Source organism: Liolophura sinensis, chromosome 11 (assembly GCF_032854445.1).
Source record: "Liolophura sinensis isolate JHLJ2023 chromosome 11, CUHK_Ljap_v2, whole genome shotgun sequence".
Lineage (NCBI taxonomy): Eukaryota > Metazoa > Mollusca > Polyplacophora > Chitonida > Chitonidae > Liolophura > Liolophura sinensis.
The window spans coordinates 19089652-19112372 of record NC_088305.1 but is presented as its reverse complement, the minus strand read 5'-3'; the positions used below and the strand labels follow the sequence as shown (position 1 = coordinate 19112372).

Sequence of the window (22721 nt, the reverse complement as noted above, 5' to 3'; positions counted from 1 at the left end):
GAGGAGGACGGTGGCTAATTTACCTTCCTTTAGCCATAAAGTACAACATCCACGAGGAGGACGGTGGCTAATTTACATCCCTATAGCCATAAAGTACAACATCCACGAGGAGGACGGTGGCTAATTTACCTTCATGTAGATATAAAGTACAACATCCATGAGGAGGACGGTGGCCAATTTACCTTCCTGCAGGTCTTAAGTACAACATCCACAAAGAGGACGGTGGCTAATTTACCTTTCCTCAGGTGTAAAGTACAACATCCACGAAGGGAACGTTGGCTAGTTTACCTTTCTGGAGGTGTCAGGTATAACATCCACGAGGAGGACTGTGCCTAATTTACCTTCCTACTGGTATAAAGTACAACATCCACGAGGAGGACGGTGGCTAATTTACCTCCATGTAGGTATAAGGTACAACATCCACGAGGAGGACGGGGGCTAACTTACCTCCATGTAGGCATGAGGTACAACATCCACGCGGAGGACGGTGGCTAATTTGCTTTCCCATAGGTATAAGGTACAACATCCACGATGAGGACGGTGGCTAATTCACCTTCATATAGTTATAAAGTACAACATCCACGAGGAGGACGGTGGCTAATTTACCTTCATATAGGTATAAAGTACAACATCCATAAGGAGGACGGTGGCTAATTTACCTCCATGTAGGTATAAGGTACAACATCCACGAGGAGGACGGTGACTAGTTTACCTTTCTATAGGTATAAAGTTCAACATCCACGAGGAGGACGGTGGCTGATTTACCTTCTTATAGGTATAAAGTACAACATCCACGAGGAGGACGGTGACTAGTTTACCTTTCTATAGGTATAAAGTTCAACATCCACGAGGAGGACGGTGGCTAATTTACCTTCCTACATGTATAAAATTCAACATCCACGAGGAGGACTGTGACTAGTTTACCTTTCTATAGATATAAAGTTCAACATCCACGAGGAGGACGGTGACTAGTTTACCTTCCTACTGGTATAAAGTACAACATCCATGAGGAGGACGGTGGCTAATTTACCTTCCTACATGTATAAAATTCAACATCCACGAGGAGGACGGTGACCAGTTTACCTTCCTATAGGTATAGAGTACAACATCCACGAGGAGGACGGTGACTAGTTTACCTTTCTATAGGTATAAACTTCAACATCCACGAGGAGGACGGTGACTAGTTTACCTTCCTACTGGTATAAAGTACAACATCCACGAGGAGGACGGTGGCTAGTTTACCTTTCTGGAGGTGTCAGGTACAACATCCACGAGGAGGACGGTGCCTAATTTACCTTCCTACTGGTATAAAGTACAACATCCATAAGGAGGACGGTGGCTAATTTACCTTCCTACACGTATAAAATTCAACATCCACGAGGAGGACGGTGACTAGTTTACCTTTCTATAGGTATAAAGTTCAACATCCACGAGGAGGACGGTGACTAGTTTACCTTCCTACTGGTATAAAGTACAACATCCACGAGGAGGACGGTGGCTAATTTACCTTCATATAGGTATAAAGTACAACATCCATAAGGAGGACGGTGGCTAATTTACCTCCATGTAGGTATAAGGTACAACATCCACGAGGAGGACGGTGGCTAACTTACCTCCATGTAAGCATGAGGTACAACATCCATGAGGAGGACGGTGACCAGTTTACCTTCCTATAGCTATAGAGTACAACATCCATGAGAAGGACGGTGGCTGATTTACCTTCCTATAGGTATAAAGTTCAACCTTTATAGGTATAAAGTTTTCCATCCTTCAGGTATGCAGTACAACATTGATGATTACCAAATTAACTTCTAATAAAGATTTAACTGATTGATTGACACACACTTATGAGGACAATAGATAAGTTATATGTCGTTTTGGTACAGCTAAAATCTATATGCGGAGGACTGTTGCCTTGTTTATTTCTGAGAAATATATATAACATATAATGTATAAGTATGTATGTAAGGTGATGGATACCAGGGTTTGTTACATGTTTAGGAAACTTTTTTAAAACTAAGTATTAGCCCGATTTGAATGGAAGTCCTATAAGTTATACAATAGCTCTTCGCCAGCCTAATCACGCTTGTGTGGTAATTAACCATAGGTTGTTTATTGTTACTTAGGAATGTTATATGTTTTATGTACATGATTATTATTATTGCTTTATTCTGTGTACAGTAAACTTCTGACGCTTAATGTTGTAATCCCTTTTGATCTCTGCCTGTGCATAGCTGTTCACAGCGCTCATGTTGTCAATTAACGTTCAATGGCCATTTAATTAGTGTATAAAAACTTGCAGAGATATAAAGCCTGGCGAATTGTTACGCTCAGTTCCTTGATAAGGACAAACAAGGTCTTTGCTGCTGTTGTATAGCCTTATTTATAACCCAAAAAATACACATATGTAGCTTGAGACCATAATTTGTAAAGTGCGAAAAACATTGAATATTTAAGAAAGCTTATTTTGCCAAAGATATCAAGTAAGTTTTTCAGAGTTTGCTTCTTAACACACCCCACACATTATTTCCTCTTATGGCAGAGAAAGGTTCAAGCGTCTAAATTCTGTGTGTCTGACCTCTGACTTTCATGCATGACCCAGTTTATTTTGTTATACCGCAGAAGCTTACATCCACATATATCAGATTTCACTGGTGGACAAGTGATCGCCCGCTTTATTGCTCCTGAATTCTCTAAGTGAAAACATTTAACTTGAAACTAAATTAGGCGTCTCCATCTTATAGGGTTTTCATATGTCGCGCTACCATAAAGTTACTTGCTTTATTTATGTATTTATTTATTTGATTATTGTTTAACGCCATCCTCTCTTTAGGACACATGGTTTGTTTATTCACAACGTAATGTATATAACATCCTAGCCCAGCAAACCACGGTGGAATTTTTAGAAAGACATTATAGTCCTCAGACTTAAAAAGGAATTCAGACTTATCTCCTTGTCAAGGAAATCTGTCAGCTATAACTTTCTCATACCCAGAATTGTTTTCTTTGACCTAAGCAAGATGCATTTATTACTACTATTATTAAGTTTTAAAAAAATAAAAATGATCAGAATCATAAAAATCCACACATCACAAAATATTTCTTAACAAATATGTGTACAGGCAAAAGTATGCAACAATACAGGTGTATGTAAATATACCGTCAATGTAATTATGTAACTCAATTCGCATTAAAATTTGCCTTTCCCTGCCCAACAACCAAGCAGCAGAAGATCCATGTATAATACAATATGAATTGGGGTCGGGCTTTTTGAATAGCGCTTTGATTTTATTCATACAATGAATGAAATCCTCATGAAATGGCTGAAAAGGAAGTATGTCAAGCAAATACCATTTCATTTGTACTACCTAGCACATTGGGCCTACTATAGTGCTTGAAAGTCATATCTGCAGTGTCGTGATAACTTTTGTTATGGTTGAAGAATTTAAAATGTACTTCGGACCAATATCTTCATCTTAGAAATTAAGTAGGACTATTTTATTTTGTTCATATGGACATGTTGTCTCACATGAATGATCTTCATGTCTCCTAATCCCAATTTACTTGGAATTCGACGGTGGAGAGTTATTTCCAGAAAAATTAACGAGTTCTATCATGTACGAGTTTGTTTATGTTTTTCGGACGCCAAAACAATACAATATTTGGAAAAACTCGATGTTGATAGAAGTATAAATGATTTTCTAATTCGATTATAAGATAAAACATTTTCAGTTAAAGTTAAAAACGTGGAGTTTCTAAGAACATTCAGTATATAGGCCTGCTCTTTCTACACTTTTATACCTCCGTGCATCACTTGCCACAATGTCTAAACAAAACAAATTTATGGGTAACTTTCGTGTGTCTGGACCGTGGAAAGCCGAGGTGGCGGTGTGTTTGTAAACACAGTTTCCCATCGCATGTCTGCTGAAGTAATACTATCTCAGGGTGACTTGTGAGCTTTGCAGTTTGGCTAATGTAGTACATAGCTTTTATAAAAGCTTTCCACTTTTCCGACGAGTTTATTTCTGGACGCCTCAATGTAACAATGACAGCACACCAACCTGTCGTGATTCAGTCTGTGGATGAATTGTTAAGTTGTGTAAAAAGTTGCAAGGATTGTTGTAAAGGAGACTATATTTCATTCCATTGTCCGTTATGTCCACCGTCAAAGTTCAAGCCAACAAGGAAGAAGAAAGTAGAGAACCATTTAAGAGCTGTACACTGGAAAGCACGCGTTGAGGGACAAAACGGCACGTAAAATTAAGCATCAATACGTTTCATTCATCTAAAATACTGTGTACATATATAGTTATCGTCTGCGGCTTTATATGATAGGCGAGCTTTTTGATTAACTTTTCATGTTAAAAAAATAGATACATTCCCTGTCAATGAGATGATATGTTCTTAAATTATTTTCTACATCTTTTTTCGAAATGTATACTCCTAGTGGTCATCCAGACGTATATGCAGATTTATCGGCTCTGTAGGAGACGCCAATTTAAAATATTCTTCCACTGATGAGGCAGAGTAAAATAGGTATCAAAGCAATCTAAACTTACAGATCTTATTTTCGTGATTGGCCCCGGAGATGGATGTAAAACAGAAAGATGCCATCAACTTCCGGTCGGGCAAATGCAAGTGTCTAATTTGCAAGGGAAAAAATAAGTAACACAAAGAGATCAGATCATCTATGCCTGCAATAGAACTTCTACTCAATGGCCTCATGTGAATAGTAGTTGTGTAGTGTTTGTGTACATATTCTCTCTATTAGACCAACAGATTAGTCATTTGGCGTGTATGTTTTAATACCACACAATGTAAAGAACGCTCCCGCTGCGCTAACCGTAACTCGAAAGCCAACAGATGTTTTTCTTACGTAATGCATGAACGGTGGCAAAAATTTTAATGCCAATCACTGGAAAACTATTCATCTGTAATAATTTGATACGAGTGAAGAGCACAATTTGTCCTGCTGACCAACTTTCAGCATTGCACCATTACTGCTTTTCGCATCGTGTCTCAAATATCAGAATAAAGTGTGCCTAAAAGCGAAAACTTCTTTAGAACCAAAACAAAGCCACATTCGTGGTTAGCTATTTATGCCTAATGCATGAACAGTAGGTAAATTGTGGTCAAACTTCTTAAGCTAGAACAAAGCTAGAACAAAAGCAAAGCCAGATTCATAATCTATTTGTCAAATTACACTGTATATATTCACACAAGAAATTGGATCAGCTATGCACGGGTTTAAACTTCTTTCCAAAGGCTTCACTGTGCGAGCAATCTAATTAGGCTTTAAGTCTGCGCTATATATTACAGTCCATGCACATATGTCCATAAAATTGACCGCCATCACATGGGCTGTAAATTGAGCTGTTTTTGAGGCGTAAAACACCATTGAAATAGATAACTAAATTATCACAATGTTCAAAAGACGTGTTTATTTTTGTAGGTAAAAGTGCCGTTCTTTGCCATCTAACTGAACAGAGTTCTTCACGGCATTTCCATTGCACGTCATGTTGAAGGATAATTATTCGCAAAGAGAACACTAATTAAGGAAATGCATTTCAAATCTGAATTGAATATTATACTCGTGTATATCTGCATTGTGGTGCTTGAGGCGACAAATGCTGGGCATGACTGAACATTGTTGCATGTCTTAGGGTTAAGGTCTTTGTCTTGAACACATTCTTTCCGATACGTTTTGCTTTAGAATGTGTAACGATGTGGGCGTCGATTTTGATAAGTGTTGCAGTCATTTCTCGTATGTTTTCAAGAAAGATACAACTTTTGTGATGTCTTGATTTCTGTAGGTTTTCGTCAGAAGACTTACAAGTGTCCAGGATTATTCCATCTGCGGACGAGGAACTCAACAATGAGGAGCAGGATTCCAACATGTTTATTTGTGTATCTGATGTCATTTCACAGGTATGGATAAGGGAGCAGTTGTCATGCAGGTGACATTGATTTGTTTATTTGATTGGTGTTTTACGCCGTACTCAAGAATATTTCACTTATACGACGGCGGCCAGCATTATGGTGGGAGGAAACCGGGCAGAGCCCGGGAGAAACCCACGACCATCCGCAGGTTGCTGGCAGACCTTCCCACGTACGGCCGGAGAGGAAGCCAGCATGAGCTGGACTTGAACTCACAGCGACCGTATTGGTGAGAGACTCCTAGGTCATCACGCTGCGCTAGCGCGCTAACCGACTGAGCCATGAGGGCCCCAGGTGACACTGAGGCATATACTCAAACTGTTTAGAAATAACAGGTGGGTCTGAGCCTCAAGTATTCAGCATCAGTAGAAAAATACCATTAAACTGTGTCTGACAATTTTTGGATTTTTAACCAACTTAAACACAATGTTTGGATTGTATATATATATGCCGCATAATGTTGATATTTCAGGTTGATGTGATCGACCAGTATGTGGAAGGCTTGTTGACAGACAGAGGTTCAAAGTGGTATGTATAGCTTAAATCTGTACACTTCATTTATTTTCTTTGTCTTTTACATATTTTTCTATATTTCCTCATATGTGTAGGCGCATTCTGGAGTTTCGCACAGTGACTGGTGTGAACAACAATTAGCTTAGGAATACCTACACATTTTTCTGCGCAATTATAATTTACAGACACAGTGTATTTAATTGACCCTTGTATTTGACTATATACAGTAGTTTTAAACATATGATAATTTATGTCTTTCCCTATTCTTCTATAGTGGCGTGCAGCACCACTGTACATTCATATCACACAAACTCGAAAGATTTCGCTGCTATTTGAAGAATAGTTGCTGCGATACAAATAATTAATTTGTTACATGACATATAGTTTAATGTATTGTTTCACATCATACAGCCACACTTGATGGTAGCATGTGATTTCATAAAGATCCTCATGCACTTCATCGCCCGGGATATATTATTATGTATCTAAAACGAGTGTTTTAGAGTGTTTCACTGTGTTATATTGATAGCTTCTCCTAACCCCTTCCTCGTACAACTGTATACATGATTATGTGTTTATCTAGGTCCGAGAGCTCTGAGCTGGAGATTTTCTTGACAAATCCGAGAAGGGAATTTCTAAAGGGCTTTGGTTTCGGTTATGTCTTGGACTTGGTACGTAAAAGTGTGATTTCGGTGTATAAATTGTTTATAAATTGATATTGACTTTTTCGCTTAGCTTGATTTATATGTACTGAAAATACCCTTTGTATGGAAAAAGCCGTGTTACTATATTTATATATGTTTTACGTACCAAAAACAACGCTGCGAGACTTTGGAATTTTGTAAATGTTTTGTGAGTAAATTATGGCCATTCTGGGTGTTATTTCGAATGGGTATGCGTATGGTACTTAATAAGATTTTCTCTTTTAGGCTTATACATATCTCGAAGCCTATGTGGAAAAAAAGTTCTTCAAATTGAAGCTTAGGGACAAACGGTACGTATAGGTACATGTAGGTAGGGTGGTTGCCAGTAATCCCGGTCTTCTCCATGCACGTTTCAAATAATCATGCCTATAAGGGTTTTTTGTTACAGTACAGATCTGGGATGTTCTGTTTGTTTGTTGTCACAACTTATCTACATATGCTTTTGTATACCTTGTCTGTATATGTGCATTGGAAATAGGCCATGATTATCTTTCACTGTGTGATTATATTCTTGTGTGAAACATTGCTTCAGGCGCCCCGCCACATCTGGATTTGTACACAAGCTAGTCCAGCTACCAGGAACCGAGCGAATTCAGAAGATTTTAAATGTGGATGGGTTTGTATTTACCTTGTGTTTTATCTGTCTGTTTTTATTTTTTGGTATAATTAGATATGGCTATTTTGGCTCCAGTTATGAATGGAGTAGTATCGGAATGGCTTTCCAGCTTTCAAGTTATCTATATACAGACAGTTCAAATGTGTATAAACATTTGACAAGGCTAAAGCCATAAAAAAGGAGGAAAGTAACTAAGAATATTGCAGTCATCAAGTAGTCATTTACATGTAGATGTGTGTTTAATTATTTATCATTATAATTTCATAATTTTGTTCCGCGCATGACTTGCTAAAAAGTGTGAAGGCATATATGTTTAATTAGTAGCAATATATATACATTTCCAGATTTCAGTCTTTTACAAATGAAATAGGAAGCCTTTAACAGGATTGCATTCTGTTCACATTTTTTTCTTTGTAGGTACGAAGGGACAGTCAGGAATAGGAGATGTAAGGAAGCTTTGGTTCGGGATGTAGTCGCACTGCTTGTATCCAACAAACTGCACATATCTTTACCAGAAGCAAGACGAAGATGCTGTCAAACTGAACATTCATCGTTACACACGGCACTTAAAAAAAGTGAACAATTAAGAGCACACCGCTTAATCAGCAGTACCGAGTCGTAAATGGCATGCTGTGTGTGTAAATAATAGATGACTGATGAGTTGACAATGTGTATTTTATATCATTGTTATCATTGTATCATGGCTATATGCCTTGTACATATAGCCTACACCTATAATGTATTTTCCATTCCACCTCCATACCATTCATTGCTTCACTTACACATGTATAGAATCTTAGAATGTACAAGAGAGTTAATACACTAATAAACTTACCTAGGGTACTGCAGCATATGTAATGAAACACAACTTTTATCCGTACATCTCAGTAAAGCGTTCTTCAGTTTATAATAGTTTTTCTGTAAAGGTTTTTGCAAACCGGATGAATACAATGCTGTAACCATTTTTAGGGAAAGGAACTTGTTGAATTAGAGTTTCTGTTGGCAAACTCTCCATGGGCGGTGGGTTATGGCAGTGCGACAGGGCTCCTTAAAATACATATATTTAAACTAGAATGTGGTTGTTGACTTTTTTATTCAACTGTCCGGAATTGGTGGTCACTGGATTTCTCATATTGGATGATTCGAGGATTATATTCTAAGGCTCTGTGAAAAATTTCTCATCTACGTACATGTAGAGAAAGGCAAACTCGGTTTGTCCTCGTTCGTGTTGGGCTTTTCCCATCTGCGGAGAAAAAGGATGGTAAATTAGTCACCGTCCTCCACGTGGATTTTGTACCTGATACCTATAGGAACGTCAATTAACCACCGTCCTCCGTGTGGATGTTGTACTTTATACCTGCAGGAATGTAAATTAGCCACCGTCCTCCTCATGGATTTTGTACTTTAAACCTATAGGGATGTAAATTAGCCACCGTCCTCCTCGTGGATGTTGTACCTTATACCTACGGGGAGGTAAATCAGCCACCGTCCTCCTCATGGATGTTGTACTTTAAACCTATAGGGATGTAAATTAGCCACCGTCCTCCTCGTAGATGTGGTACCTTATACCTATATGGATGTAAATTAGCCACCGTCCTCCTCGTGGATGTTGTACTTTATACCTATAGGAAGATAAATTAGCCACTGTCCTCCTCGTGGATGTTCTACCTGATACCTATAGGAAGGTAAACTAGCAACCGTCCTTCTCGTGGATGTTGTACTTTATAGCTATAGGAAGGTAAAGTAGCCAACGTCCTCCTCGTGGATGTTGTACTTTATACCTACGGGGAGGTAAATCAGCCACCGTCCTCCTCATGGATGTTGTACTTTAAACCTATAGGGATGTAAATTAGCCACCGTCCTCCTCGTGGATGTTGTACCTTATACCTACGGGGAGGTAAATCAGCCACCGTCCTCCTCATGGATGTTGTACTTTAAACCTATAGGGATGTAAATTAGCCACCGTCCTCCTCGTAGATGTGGTACCTTATACCTATATGGATGTAAATTAGCCACCGTCCTCCTCGTGGATGTTGTACTTTATACCTATAGGAAGATAAATTAGCCACTGTCCTCCTCGTGGATGTTCTACCTGATACCTATAGGAAGGTAAACTAGCAACCGTCCTTCTCGTGGATGTTGTACTTTATAGCTATAGGAAGGTAAAGTAGCCAACGTCCTCCTCGTGGATGTTGTACTTTATACCTATATGGATGTAAATTAGCCACGGTCCTCCTCGTGGATGTTGTACTTTATAGCTATAGCCTCGTGGATGTTGTACTTTATACCTGCAGGAACATAAATTAGTCACCGTCGGCTTTGTGGTTGTTGTACCTTATGCCTATATGAACATAAATTAGTCACCGTCCCCCTCGTGGATGTTGTACTTTACACCTGCAGAAAAATAAATTAGTCACCGTCCTCCTCGTGGATGTTGTACTTTACACCTGCAGAAAGGTAAATTAGTCACCGTCCTCCTCGTGGATGTTGTACTTTACACCTGCAGGAAGGTAAATTAGTCACTGTCCTCCTCGTGGATGTTGTACTTTACACCTGCAGAAAGGTAAATTAGCCACCGTCCTCCTCATGGATGTTGTACTTCACACTGCAGAAAGGTAAACTAGCCACCGTCCTCCTCATAGATGTTGTACTTCACACCTGCAGAAGATAAATTAGCCACCGTCATCCTCGTGGATGTTGTACTTTACACCTGCAGGAAGTTAAATTAGCCACCGTCCTCCTCGTGGATGTTGTACTTTACACCTGCAGAAAGGTAAATTAGTCACCGTCCTTCTCGTGGATGTTGTACTTTACACCTGCAGAAAGGTAAATTAGTCACCGTCCTCCTCGTGGATGTTGTACTTTACACCTGCAGGAAGGTAAATTAGTCACCGTCCTCCTCGTGGATGTTGTACTTCACACCTGCAGAAAGGTAAATTAGTCACCGTCCTCCTCGTGGATGTTTTACTTTACACCTGCAGGAAGGTAAATTAGTCACCGTCCTCCTCGTGGATGATGTACTTTACACCTGCAGAAAGGTAAATTAGCCACCGTCCTCCTCATGGATGTTGTACTTCACACCTGCAGAAAGGTAAATTAGCCACCGTCCTCCTCGTGGATGTTGTACTTCACACCTGCAGAAAGGTAAGTTAGCCACCGTCCTCCTCATGGATGTTGTACTTCACACCTGCAGAAGGTAAATTAGCCACCGTCCTCCTCATGGATATTGTACTCTACACCTGCAGAAAGGTAAATTAGTCACCGTCCTCCTCGTGGATGTTGTACTTTGCACCTGCAGAAAGGTAATTTAGTCACCGTCCTCCTCGTGGATGTTGTACTTTATACCTATAGGAAAGTAAACTAGCCAACGTCCTCCTCGTGGATGTTGTACTTTACACCTGCAGAAAGGTAAATTAGTCACCGTCCTTCTCGTGGATGTTGTACTTTACACCTGCAGAAAGGTAAATTAGTCAACGTCCTCCTCGTGGATGTTGTACTTTACACCTGCAGGAAGTTAAATTAGTCACCGTCCGCTTCGTGGTTGTTGTACTTTATGCCTATAGGAACATAAATTAGTCACCGTCCTCCTCGTGGATGTTATACTATATACCTATAGGAAGGTAAAGCAACCACCGTCCTCCTCGTGGATGTTGTTCCTGATACCTGGAGAAAGGTAAATTAGCAAGCGTCCTCCTCGTGGATATTGTACTTTATACCTGCAGGAAGGTAAATTAGCCACCGTCCTCCTCGTGGATGTTGTACTTTATACATATAGGGATGTAAATTAGCCACCGTCTTCCTTGTGGATGTTGTACTTTATACCTATAGGCAGGTAAATTAGCCACCGTTTTCCTCGTGGATGTTGTACTTCATAACTATATGAAGGTAAAGCATCCACCGTCCTCCTCGTGGATGTTGTTCCTGATACCTGGAGGAAGGTAAATTAGTCCCCGTCCTCCTCGTGGGTGTTGTACTTTATACCTGCAGGAAGGTAAATTACCCACCGTCCTCCTCGTGGATGTTGTTCCTGATACCTGTAGGAAGGTAAATTAGCCACCGTCCTCCTCATGGATGATGTACTTTATACCTATAGGAAAGTAAACTAGCCAACGTCCTCGTCATGGATGTTGTACTTTACACCTGCAGAAAGGTAAATTAGTCACCGTCCTCCTCGTGGATGTTGAATTTTATACATGTAGGAAGGTAAATTAGTCACCGTCCTTCTCGTGGATGTTGTACTTTACACCTGCAGAAAGGTAAATTAGTCACCGTCCTCCTCGTGGATGTTGTACTTTACACCTGCAGGAGGTTAAATTAGTCACCTTCCTCCTCGTGGATGTTGTACTTTACACCTGCAGAAAGGTAAATTAGCCACCGTCCTCCTCATGGATGTTGTACTTCACACCTGCAGAAAGGTAAATTAGCCACCGTCATCCTCGTGGATGTTGTACTTTACACCTGCAGGAAGTTAAATTAGCCACCGTCCTCCTCGTGGATGTTGTACTTTACACCTGCAGAAAGGTAAATTAGTCACCGTCCTTCTCGTGGATGTTGTACTTTACACCTGCAGAAAGGTAAATTAGTCACCGTCCTCCTCGTGGATGTTGTACTTTACACCTGCAGGAAGGTAAATTAGTCACCGTCCTCCTCGTGGATGTTGTACTTCACACCTGCAGAAAGGTAAATTAGTCACCGTCCTCCTCGTGGATGTTTTACTTTACACCTGCAGGAAGGTAAATTAGTCACCGTCCTCCTCGTGGATGATGTACTTTACACCTGCAGAAAGGTAAATTAGCCACCGTCCTCCTCATGGATGTTGTACTTCACACCTGCAGAAAGGTAAATTAGCCACCGTCCTCCTCGTGGATGTTGTACTTCACACCTGCAGAAAGGTAAGTTAGCCACCGTCCTCCTCATGGATGTTGTACTTCACACCTGCAGAAGGTAAATTAGCCACCGTCCTCCTCATGGATATTGTACTCTACACCTGCAGAAAGGTAAATTAGTCACCGTCCTCCTCGTGGATGTTGTACTTTGCACCTGCAGAAAGGTAATTTAGTCACCGTCCTCCTCGTGGATGTTGTACTTTATACCTATAGGAAAGTAAACTAGCCAACGTCCTCCTCGTGGATGTTGTACTTTACACCTGCAGAAAGGTAAATTAGTCACCGTCCTTCTCGTGGATGTTGTACTTTACACCTGCAGAAAGGTAAATTAGTCAACGTCCTCCTCGTGGATGTTGTACTTTACACCTGCAGGAAGTTAAATTAGTCACCGTCCGCTTCGTGGTTGTTGTACTTTATGCCTATAGGAACATAAATTAGTCACCGTCCTCCTCGTGGATGTTATACTATATACCTATAGGAAGGTAAAGCAACCACCGTCCTCCTCGTGGATGTTGTTCCTGATACCTGGAGAAAGGTAAATTAGCAAGCGTCCTCCTCGTGGATATTGTACTTTATACCTGCAGGAAGGTAAATTAGCCACCGTCCTCCTCGTGGATGTTGTACTTTATACATATAGGGATGTAAATTAGCCACCGTCTTCCTTGTGGATGTTGTACTTTATACCTATAGGCAGGTAAATTAGCCACCGTTTTCCTCGTGGATGTTGTACTTCATAACTATATGAAGGTAAAGCATCCACCGTCCTCCTCGTGGATGTTGTTCCTGATACCTGGAGGAAGGTAAATTAGTCCCCGTCCTCCTCGTGGGTGTTGTACTTTATACCTGCAGGAAGGTAAATTACCCACCGTCCTCCTCGTGGATGTTGTTCCTGATACCTGTAGGAAGGTAAATTAGCCACCGTCCTCCTCATGGATGATGTACTTTATACCTATAGGAAAGTAAACTAGCCAACGTCCTCGTCATGGATGTTGTACTTTACACCTGCAGAAAGGTAAATTAGTCACCGTCCTCCTCGTGGATGTTGAATTTTATACATGTAGGAAGGTAAATTAGTCACCGTCCTTCTCGTGGATGTTGTACTTTACACCTGCAGAAAGGTAAATTAGTCACCGTCCTCCTCGTGGATGTTGTACTTTACACCTGCAGGAGGTTAAATTAGTCACCTTCCTCCTCGTGGATGTTGTACTTTACACCTGCAGAAAGATAAATTAGCCACCGTCCTCCTCATGGATGTTGTACTTCACACCTGCAGAAAGGTAAATTAGCCACCGTCCTCCTCGTGGATGTTGTACATCACACCTGCAGAAAGGTAAATTAGTCACCGTCCTCCTCGTGGATGTTGTACCTTATAACAGTAGGAAGGTAAATTAGCCACCGTCCACCTCGTGGATGTTGTACCTGATACCTGCAGGAAGGTAAATTAGCCACCGTCCTCCTCATGGATGTTGTACTGTATACCTGCAGGAAGTTAAATTAGCCACCGTCCTCCGTATGGATGTTGTACTTTATATCTATTTTGAAGGTAAATTAGGCACATTTTATATAGATGCCGGTGGAAAACAACCGTCTTGCCAAGTACCTGTATATTGTATAGTCCTACAGGCCTATGAACCGCATGTCGGGACAATGGGTCTGGAGAGGCCGTGGTCTGTTGGGTCCTTATGATATAGAATACCTTGTCTTATTCATCATCTGTCTTCGATAGTTCGATAATTTATAGCGATAATTTATAAGATACCTTGTCTTATTCATCATCTGTTGTCTATAGTTCGATTATTTGGAGAAGCCCTGTAGTAAATAAAATTTAAGTGAATAGTATGAGATATACAGTGATATAATCCGTAGGCCTATGTCTTTTTAGTGAACACAAATGTGTAACTATATCCCACTACTTTACATTTCGCGCCATATGTGTGGTCATGCGCACTACACCGTCCTCCTGATGGATGTCCGTTCTCCTGGTGGATGTACTTCCGTTCCCCTCGTGGATGTAGGCTGACGAGTACTGTTGGCAAATTTACCACAAATTGGAAACTAACGCACTTGAATCGTCAAATCTTTACAAAATTAGGACATGATTGCTATATCCGGAAATCATTCTCATGAAAATAATTTTTCAAACATCATTTAGCCGCGTTTTGTATGATAATCACTTTAAAACAGTAAATTATTATTAGACTTACTACCGCGTTTGATTTTTTTCTGTGATTCAATTTTAAAATCCAGCGAAGTGTTTTCGTTTTAAGTTCTGGTTATAGTTTCACTGAACTGATTGTGTACCACGTGACATAAAATGGCAGCCCCCAATAACACATGTCAGTTAGCTGCTTGGATTTTGTTTGCTCGTGGATGTTTTGTTTAATGTTGTTGTCACACAGAAATACTCTGTTATCAGACTATTTAGCATCTGTTCTTCAAGAATACCAAGGTGTCGATTACCGTAGGTATGTTTGAGGGGAATTGCTAAAATTGAAAAGAAGTCTCAATCAAATGCTTGAAAGTGCGCTCATTAACTGAAGTTGACACTCATTGTGAGATCGTGTACCATGTCATTCTGCTGTAATATTGATCATATCTGGTACAAGTATGCATATTTATTTATTTGATTTGAATTTTATGTCATACTCTTAAGCTTTTTTACGCATTTACTGGGTAAACGAAACTTTCACTTATATAGTAGCGGCCAACATTTTGGTATGAGGAAACCGAACAGAGCTTGTGGGAAACATACAACCATCCACAATCTCTGTTTGTACACAATTTATTTATTTATTTATTTGATTGGTGTTTTTACACCGTACTCAAGAATATTTCACTTGTACATCGACGGCCAGCATTATGGTGGGTGGAAACCGGGCAGAGCCCCGAGGAAACCCACGACCATCCATGTTTGTACACAAGCATAAGATAACATGTAGCTCAACTATATTGATAGTCGAGCTGAATCCAGATGATTATGATTGCAAATGAGCAAACCCCAGGTTTAACATTTGTAGATTCTTTGTTTGAAAAATTTCCTTTCACAAGCTAGGCCGGTTAGGCCTGCTTATAATGTGAACATTTTGTTGCAAAGGTCACCTGATTATTATGATAAGGTAGTGTAACTACCAAAGCAGTGGTTCTCCAGAGAAGCTGGAGAAAACTGATGAGAGCCAAACTAGACCTTGGTTTTCTCAAAGGCCTGTATTTCCGAATGATGGTTTAAATGTAGGTCGAATTATAGGTCTAGCTTCCTCAATGAAAGGCGTGACTTTCTTCAGAGTTACATAATGAATTGGCAAACATGTCTGTGGCTTATTTCGATGTAATATGTTCTTCGTTATTTGCTGACGTTTTTTTTACAGGAAGACATATTTGAAAGATGCCGAAATTGAAACTGAAACTGAAAGAACTGGAGAGCTATCTACAGGATGTGGAGGTGTTCGCATTGCCAAAAGTTGAGTTGGAACAGTACCCTACCACACCTCACATAGCAGGTCAGTGTAAAGCTTACATGGAGCTCAACTAGTGAAGTTGGAAACTGCCTTCCACAAAGCGTGGAAGATGTGGGTTCAATCCCAGACTTGGAATTTGTGGTTTTTCCCATTCTCATTGTCCATAGGGCCTTTGTGACAATAAACAGTTGACGATGTGTGTGTGGTTGTTTATGCAGGTCAGCAGACCAGTCACCACCAATATATTGTGTATGTTTATAGGACACATCTGTTTAAGTTTTTCAGTAACTTGCCAAAGGCCAGTGGTTTACCCAGAATGTTCTGTTTTCTTCATTAGTAAAATTGAACATCATCTTATAAGTAAAAAATCCTCGACATTAAACAGTGGTTAAAAAACGTTCAGAAACGTTAGCGTCAGCGAACAAGCATATGTGAAACATTCTTGAGAACATCAAACAACTCTAACTGATCTTTACCCAGTAGGATATCACTCCAACAAGCTTTAGGTTACCTTCTAAGGTCAACAGATCTCTCAGAACCAGGAGAATGAGTAATTTAGTCATGGATGAAATTTGAGGTCATTTGCAGTAATTAGAAATGTAAATCATTGAGGCGTCCAGTAATTCCTCTAAACCTTTCTCTTTTTTCTCTCAGCATGCATGCTGCATACGATACATGAGACTTTTGATGATATTGAGCACCGATTGGTTGCTGATTTAGGCTGTGGATGCGGAGTGTTGAGTATCGGAGCGGTCATGCTGAATTGTGGGTAAGCTCTATAATTATCTAAATAATAATAATAATAATGATATATGTAATCATAATATCTTTATTTAATGAAGGTCAGTTTACAATAACAGTGTCACTATTCGTCTGAGAAGCCTTCGTACATGAACATGTATTTACATATTTATTATTGGCCAGAATTAGAGTGGGAACGAACTTGAAACACAAAAATCTCTCATCCTTTGTATTAATACTAGATACACATGCATTCTCTTTATCTAAAGGAAACACAGCATGGTTCAAATGGACACCTGAACAATTTTATAGATGAATGCTGATTATAGGTTGGTGAGAGGACATTGGTGAGGCTAAGCCTAAACATGTAACAAACCTATGTGCATCTCATAGGCTCCAAAGGTTAAGCTGGTACGGTGGTGGAAGTGCCAAGTGTGTTGGTCTATCAGATGGGGATTTGAACCAGCGATCTCTGGGTTTAGAGTCCACACTTTTACCACTAGACTAAAGGGAAATTCTCTCCGGCCTGGAAATAGATAGAGCTTGTCCATCACCATGTTCCATCCATAAGAACTTTGGTATACCATGCTGCATAAAGAGAAAAATCCATTACATTGGATAAGCTATCTTTCCAGCTTATCTGGAAATATGTGGGAAATAACTTTTCAGAATAGGACAAAACAACAACTATTAATCATGCAATCACTAAATCAGTCAGTCACATTTACAGATACTGCTTGGCCGTGGACATAGACCATGGAGCCCTCGACATCTGTTCGGCAAACTTGGCCGAGTTTGAAATGACACAAGTCGACCTTGTACAAGCAGACATCAAATCCTTGAGTTCCCAGATAGAAGATGGACGCCTCCATAAATGTGTGAACACTGTGATAATGAACCCACCATTCGGGACAAAGAACAATGCAGGTATTTATAACCCCTTTCATCACAAAATCTGAACACCATACTTACTGATTATGTTTGATTTATTTATGTATGTATTTAAATAGTTAAATTTTTTTAGCTCGCCTTACGCAATAAGGAGAGGTATTTTGAGAGGGGGGTCAGATACTGTGGGTATCTGTGTTCATTTGGGTTAAAGTTTTTTGCCAATCATAGGGTTGCAGGGGCCACCCCATAGTACATGGATCGCCAATCATTGGTAGCAATTTGCGTATCAAAGGTCAAGGAAGTATTTTACCTCATAGCTCAACATTTTGCTCAGCTCTTCACAGGGTTAGGGGCCTCTGTGGTTCAGTTGGTTAGCGAACTAGCGCAGCGTAATGACCCAGGAATCTCTCATCAATGCGGTCGCTGTGAGTTCAAGTTCAGCTCATGCTGGTGTCCTCCCCAGCCGTATATGGGAAGGTCTGTCAGCTACCTGCGGATGGTTGTGGGTTTCCACCCACCATAATGCTGGCTGCCGTCGTATAAGTGAAATATTCTTGAGGACAGCGTAAAACACCAATCAAAAAAAAAAAAAAAAGAAGAAAATAATCTTCACAGGGTTACAATTGCCTTCCAATTGCCAAATGTAGTTCGCGATTCACATATCATTGACCTCTGTGGTAAAGTTGTGCTCTAACTGTCTTTTACAACCACGATGATTTACAACTCCATAATGTATTAAGTCTCTGCTCTGCAATCTTTACGCGTACGATAATAGTTATGACAGCATAATAATTTTGGTCTTTTTTGTTGATTTAATGGCAAGACCATGCCCCTGTAAAACATGCATTTCCCATCTGAAGCAGAAGAATTTTTAACACAAGAATTTTGTGTTATTTGGTATTTTTCACACCACCCGCAATCTTCATCCTAAAGAAATATTTGCGCAAATAAATTAGACGACCAGAAGGGGAAAACTCTTGGAATATCCAAAATATTGAAAGAACAAATACTTATTTCTTATAAGATTTCCTTTATTTTTTAATTTACAATGGAGTTCCATGGGAGAAGGGAAAGAGGTAGATTACGAAAGAATTCCACCGCTTCAGTTGAACAACAAAGCTAAATCAAAACATCCTGATAAAACATTCACTGTCACAAACGTTGAACGTTTGTCAGAGTACCGATGTCATTTTATATTACTAAAACTGTCAGGTTAGCCCCGAGACTGTACAGAGCTGATATCAAACATTTAATGTTAGACCGGGATTGTCACCTGTTACGATCACAAGGGAGTTATTGTGATGTTGTAAATATCAGTTCGTACGTGGCTGCAAGCTATACGTATACTGTGCTTCAAAGATTTAAGGTTTGCTATGAACTCTCTGTCCATTTTGAATGAGTTGGCCCCTCATGCGGCCAGCCACAGAGGCCAACATGCACTCAAGCAAGGCGTTACAGGGGTTTACATGTGTGACACAGAATGCGTATAAATGGCTACAAATATGGAAGTTCCCTGCGAAGTTATACAGTGGGAAATTCTCCACCAAATCAGGAGAAGATCAGCAATCTGAACATTGTTCAGCCTACTCAGGATCACACCTCTTCACATCTGCCCGCGAAGCCACAAGCACTGCTTACACAGGCCAAAGCCAGCCTTTTCCGTCATGTCGTCTTCGCTCCTCGCGCCACTCCAAACCTGTCATCGTCTTCTGTTCAAAACACAACAGTTATGCCTCTTCGCTATCAGGTAGCTGCACAGCGAGTAAATTCCACTAGGTCTGCATCATCTTGGTTCGTTTTTTACTGTCTATATATGGTTCAGTGTTCTCTACAACTCGTTCGAGCTTCAGCATTTCGCCGATAAAACTGCGAGCTGGGGCCCGACTCTGCTCGTGACGTCATGAAAGAACATTGCACCATTCCATTTGTTCGTGTGTTTCATTGATAAAATTGTAATCTTGCGCCTACTTTGGGCGAACAAACGAGCCCTTACGACATACTCGCTTGTACATCATGTAATTAGGTCAAATGTTTTGCATTTTTGATTTAATTTCATTGGATTAGTTCTTTCATTAATACTCATTGGAGTATGAACCAAAAAAAAACGCTGTGCAAAATGTATGAATCCGCTAAGCGGAAATTACATGAAATTGAATGCAGTACCCAAGAATATACTACTGGCATTTGCCAGCTAACTAAGCAAGTTTTTGCAGATGGCACACATGAGGTTCAAATCTGAACTTGGAGAGGGGTGTTGTGGATTCTCCCACTCTCATGGCTTGTAGGGTTTTGGTGAAAATATGGTGACAATATGGGAAATTAACCGACCGAACAACAGTCCAGCTGACGGAATGACTGACTGACAGACCAGCCAAGAGTCACTTAAAGAGCTGCTTGCTGCAGCTGAGAACGCCATTAACAGGTCGGTAAGCTTAATTATTAACTAAATCATACTGTCAGTTGCATCCTTGACATCTGACCTTTGACCTATTTTGCAGGCCTTGATCTGAAATTCTTGCGGGCAGGAATCAACATGGCGACAGATGCGGTATACTCCTTACATAAGACATCAACAAGGGCAGTGAGTTATGATTTTGTATCAAATTATTCTTTTCACTTAAATTTTGTGATTGCATGGTGAAGTGAAATGCAATTATAAAACTAGATTATTGAAAATGATGAGTTGATTCTGTTCTACATTTTGTTCTTTCAAGAAAAAAACAAATTGTTATATTTTTATACCCCAAATGAGATAATAAAATGAGTGAGTATAAATTTAGGTGTCAGGTAGTTCGCACATCATTTTAACAGCGGTTTTGTGACCTGCATCCCCACTACATTCATTCAAAGGAATTGTAAGTTATAAACTTCTGACCAGAGCGTGTTTAGCTGAGAAAACATTTATCGTTAAGTTCTTGGGACAAATAGATGTGGGTTCAGTCCCAGTCAGAGTTTAAATCTATTTCATCCTGGCTTCCTCATTGGTGATTTGTGTGATGGTCAGCGTTGGTTTCCTGCAGATGGTCGTTGGTTTCTTGCAGGTTCTGCCTGGTTTCCTCCCACCATAATGTTGGTGGTTGTCGAATAAGTGAAATATTCTAGAGTACAGCAGAAAACTCCAAGCAAATAAATAAATAAATAAATGGCTGCTTTTGAGAGGGAACTTGTAGATTTTCCTTAGTGAGAATAAGCTTTTAATGGAGCTTGTGTGGCATGTTGTGCATTCTATCATTTTGACTGCTTTATATCTCCCACCAATATTGTGTGCATATTTATGTCGCACGTGGGAAAGTTCATTAGTAACTTGCCTAAGGTCAGTGGTTTACAAATGGGCACTCTGTTCTCCTCCATTTATAAAACTTACTGCCATTGTATATTAAAAGGCTACAGAATCGATGCTGATTGGCTGACAGTGAAGATAGGGTTTCCTGGGTTAAGCTCTTCAGCTCTGGTCATACTTGAATAAATCTGCCTTACATAAAATGCAGCTTAGACTGAACATAGCTTGGATTTTCCTACCTCTCGCAGCAGCCAATCAGAAACGATTCTGTATCCCTTTAAGGGAAAAATTGTTGAACAATGCATTTAACAGTCAGTGAGTGCTTAGGGTTTAACAACGAAGTTTTCAGTCAAACAAATCCTTTGAGTACATGTAATGTGCCCCCTTGTTGCAGGACGGATTTCCAACGCTCTTTTATCTAGTGCTCCTTCACTGAGAGCCATTATACTGATACAGGTCAACCAGTCTTTGATCTCCCTTCATGCTGAACGCCAAGCGAGGAAGTTACAACTTCATCTTTTAAGATTCCCACTGTGCTATCAGGGGCCGGTGCATTAAACAGTAATCAAATTAATATACACTGCAAGCAAAAGTCTAATCTTAAGACATCGATGAAATGAAATACATCTTTAAAACATTAAAATAAATAAAAAGTGTGAATTCATGTTCAGTTTTGTTGATTTTCTTTTCAGCACATTTTCAAGAAGGCCAAGGAGTGGGATGTACAAATGGAAGTGCTAGCAGAGCTAAGATTTAACCTGTCAAACACGTACAAGTTTCACAAGAAATCTTCAGTTGATATTGAGGTGGACTTCATACGGTTTTCATTTCAATCGGACAAATCGTTGACAACAAAGACACAGATGTGTGATATCTGACAGGTCAAATAAAGCTGTCTTCATGGATAAATTGCGCGTTCCGGCCATTGTCACTCTAAATGGACAGGTTTGATCGTTCTTAGTCTTTTGTTAAGAATTTTCCACCAAAGTAACGTGGTAAGGAGCAAATGAAAGAGGCGTTATTTATTTATTTATTTATTTATTTTTTTCTCAACTTGCCCACAGGCCTTGGGTCAAATTAGTGGATCGCTGGTGTTTATACCATTTCTCTAAGCATTATAAAAGGAATGGTAAAAAATGCCGCCCTGTCTAACCCCATATTACCTACGCTGAATCGACTCCAAAAATAGCATTCTACCAGCAATTTTGACACAGATCTCCTCTACTGATGCCATCCAACATATTCTGCCATTTATTTGTCCATTCCAGGCGTATCTTCCCCACAAAAGTCACATTTCGGCCTGACATTTCTGTTGCTAATCGTAGGCATAAGTAACCAAAAATGCTACAACAATCTGCCGTATTTGGAGACGACAAGTTGTGGATAAAAGGTTACATTCCATATATGGCGTTTCATGACGCAACGTGTTGACGGAAGGTCATGTATGCAGCTGTCAATCAACGCCAGGGCTTACTGAGGTAATATTCTCTGCGATTTGCAACAGTGCTGGGATACCTAGTGGTCAAAACTGGTGTCCGAATGCTTTATTTTCAGTCTGTTCAGCGTAGTTGAGATGCATGGGATTAGGCCGGTTGACGTTTCCAAGATAAATTTTTATTAGCCTAAGGTATAGGTTATATACTGGTATAGGCGTGTACAGGAGGCCTATTTAGTCAGGACTAACCTGGAAGTGGTTCC

General features: G+C 40.1%; 3 protein-coding genes across 4 annotated transcripts in view; 2 read left to right on the top strand and 1 right to left on the bottom strand.

Annotated features, from left to right (window-relative positions):
• Positions 1–14721, bottom strand: part of LOC135477412 (116 kDa U5 small nuclear ribonucleoprotein component-like) — a 49745-nt gene extending 35024 nt beyond the window's left edge. Inside the window, 1 exon segment of the mRNA XM_064757497.1 lies at positions 14697–14721. The gene's annotated coding sequence lies outside the window, so the exon portion shown is untranslated.
• LOC135478328 (uncharacterized) lies at positions 5877–8579 on the top strand. 2 transcript variants are annotated; one of them, XM_064758603.1, is made up of 6 exons: positions 5892–5928; positions 6410–6465; positions 7034–7121; positions 7380–7444; positions 7687–7770; positions 8188–8579. In XM_064758603.1, the coding sequence occupies exons 1-6, from the start codon at positions 5896–5898 to the stop codon at positions 8390–8392; spliced, it is 531 nt and encodes a 176-aa protein (XP_064614673.1). In that variant the 5' UTR covers positions 5892–5895; the 3' UTR covers positions 8393–8579. The 2 variants fall into 2 exon arrangements, with proteins under 2 accessions (XP_064614674.1, XP_064614673.1); XM_064758604.1 differs by lacking the exon at positions 6410–6465 and having other exon boundaries at positions 5877–5928.
• Positions 14722–14982: 261 nt separating the features above from the next.
• On the top strand, positions 14983–21942 carry LOC135477948 (rRNA N6-adenosine-methyltransferase METTL5-like). The gene is made up of 6 exons (XM_064758183.1): positions 14983–15121; positions 16022–16153; positions 16766–16880; positions 17583–17779; positions 20242–20324; positions 21716–21942. Exons 2-6 carry the CDS (start codon positions 16039–16041, stop codon positions 21899–21901), a joined length of 696 nt encoding a protein of 231 aa, XP_064614253.1. The 5' UTR covers positions 14983–15121; positions 16022–16038; the 3' UTR covers positions 21902–21942.
• The last annotated feature ends 779 nt before the right edge of the window (positions 21943–22721 follow it).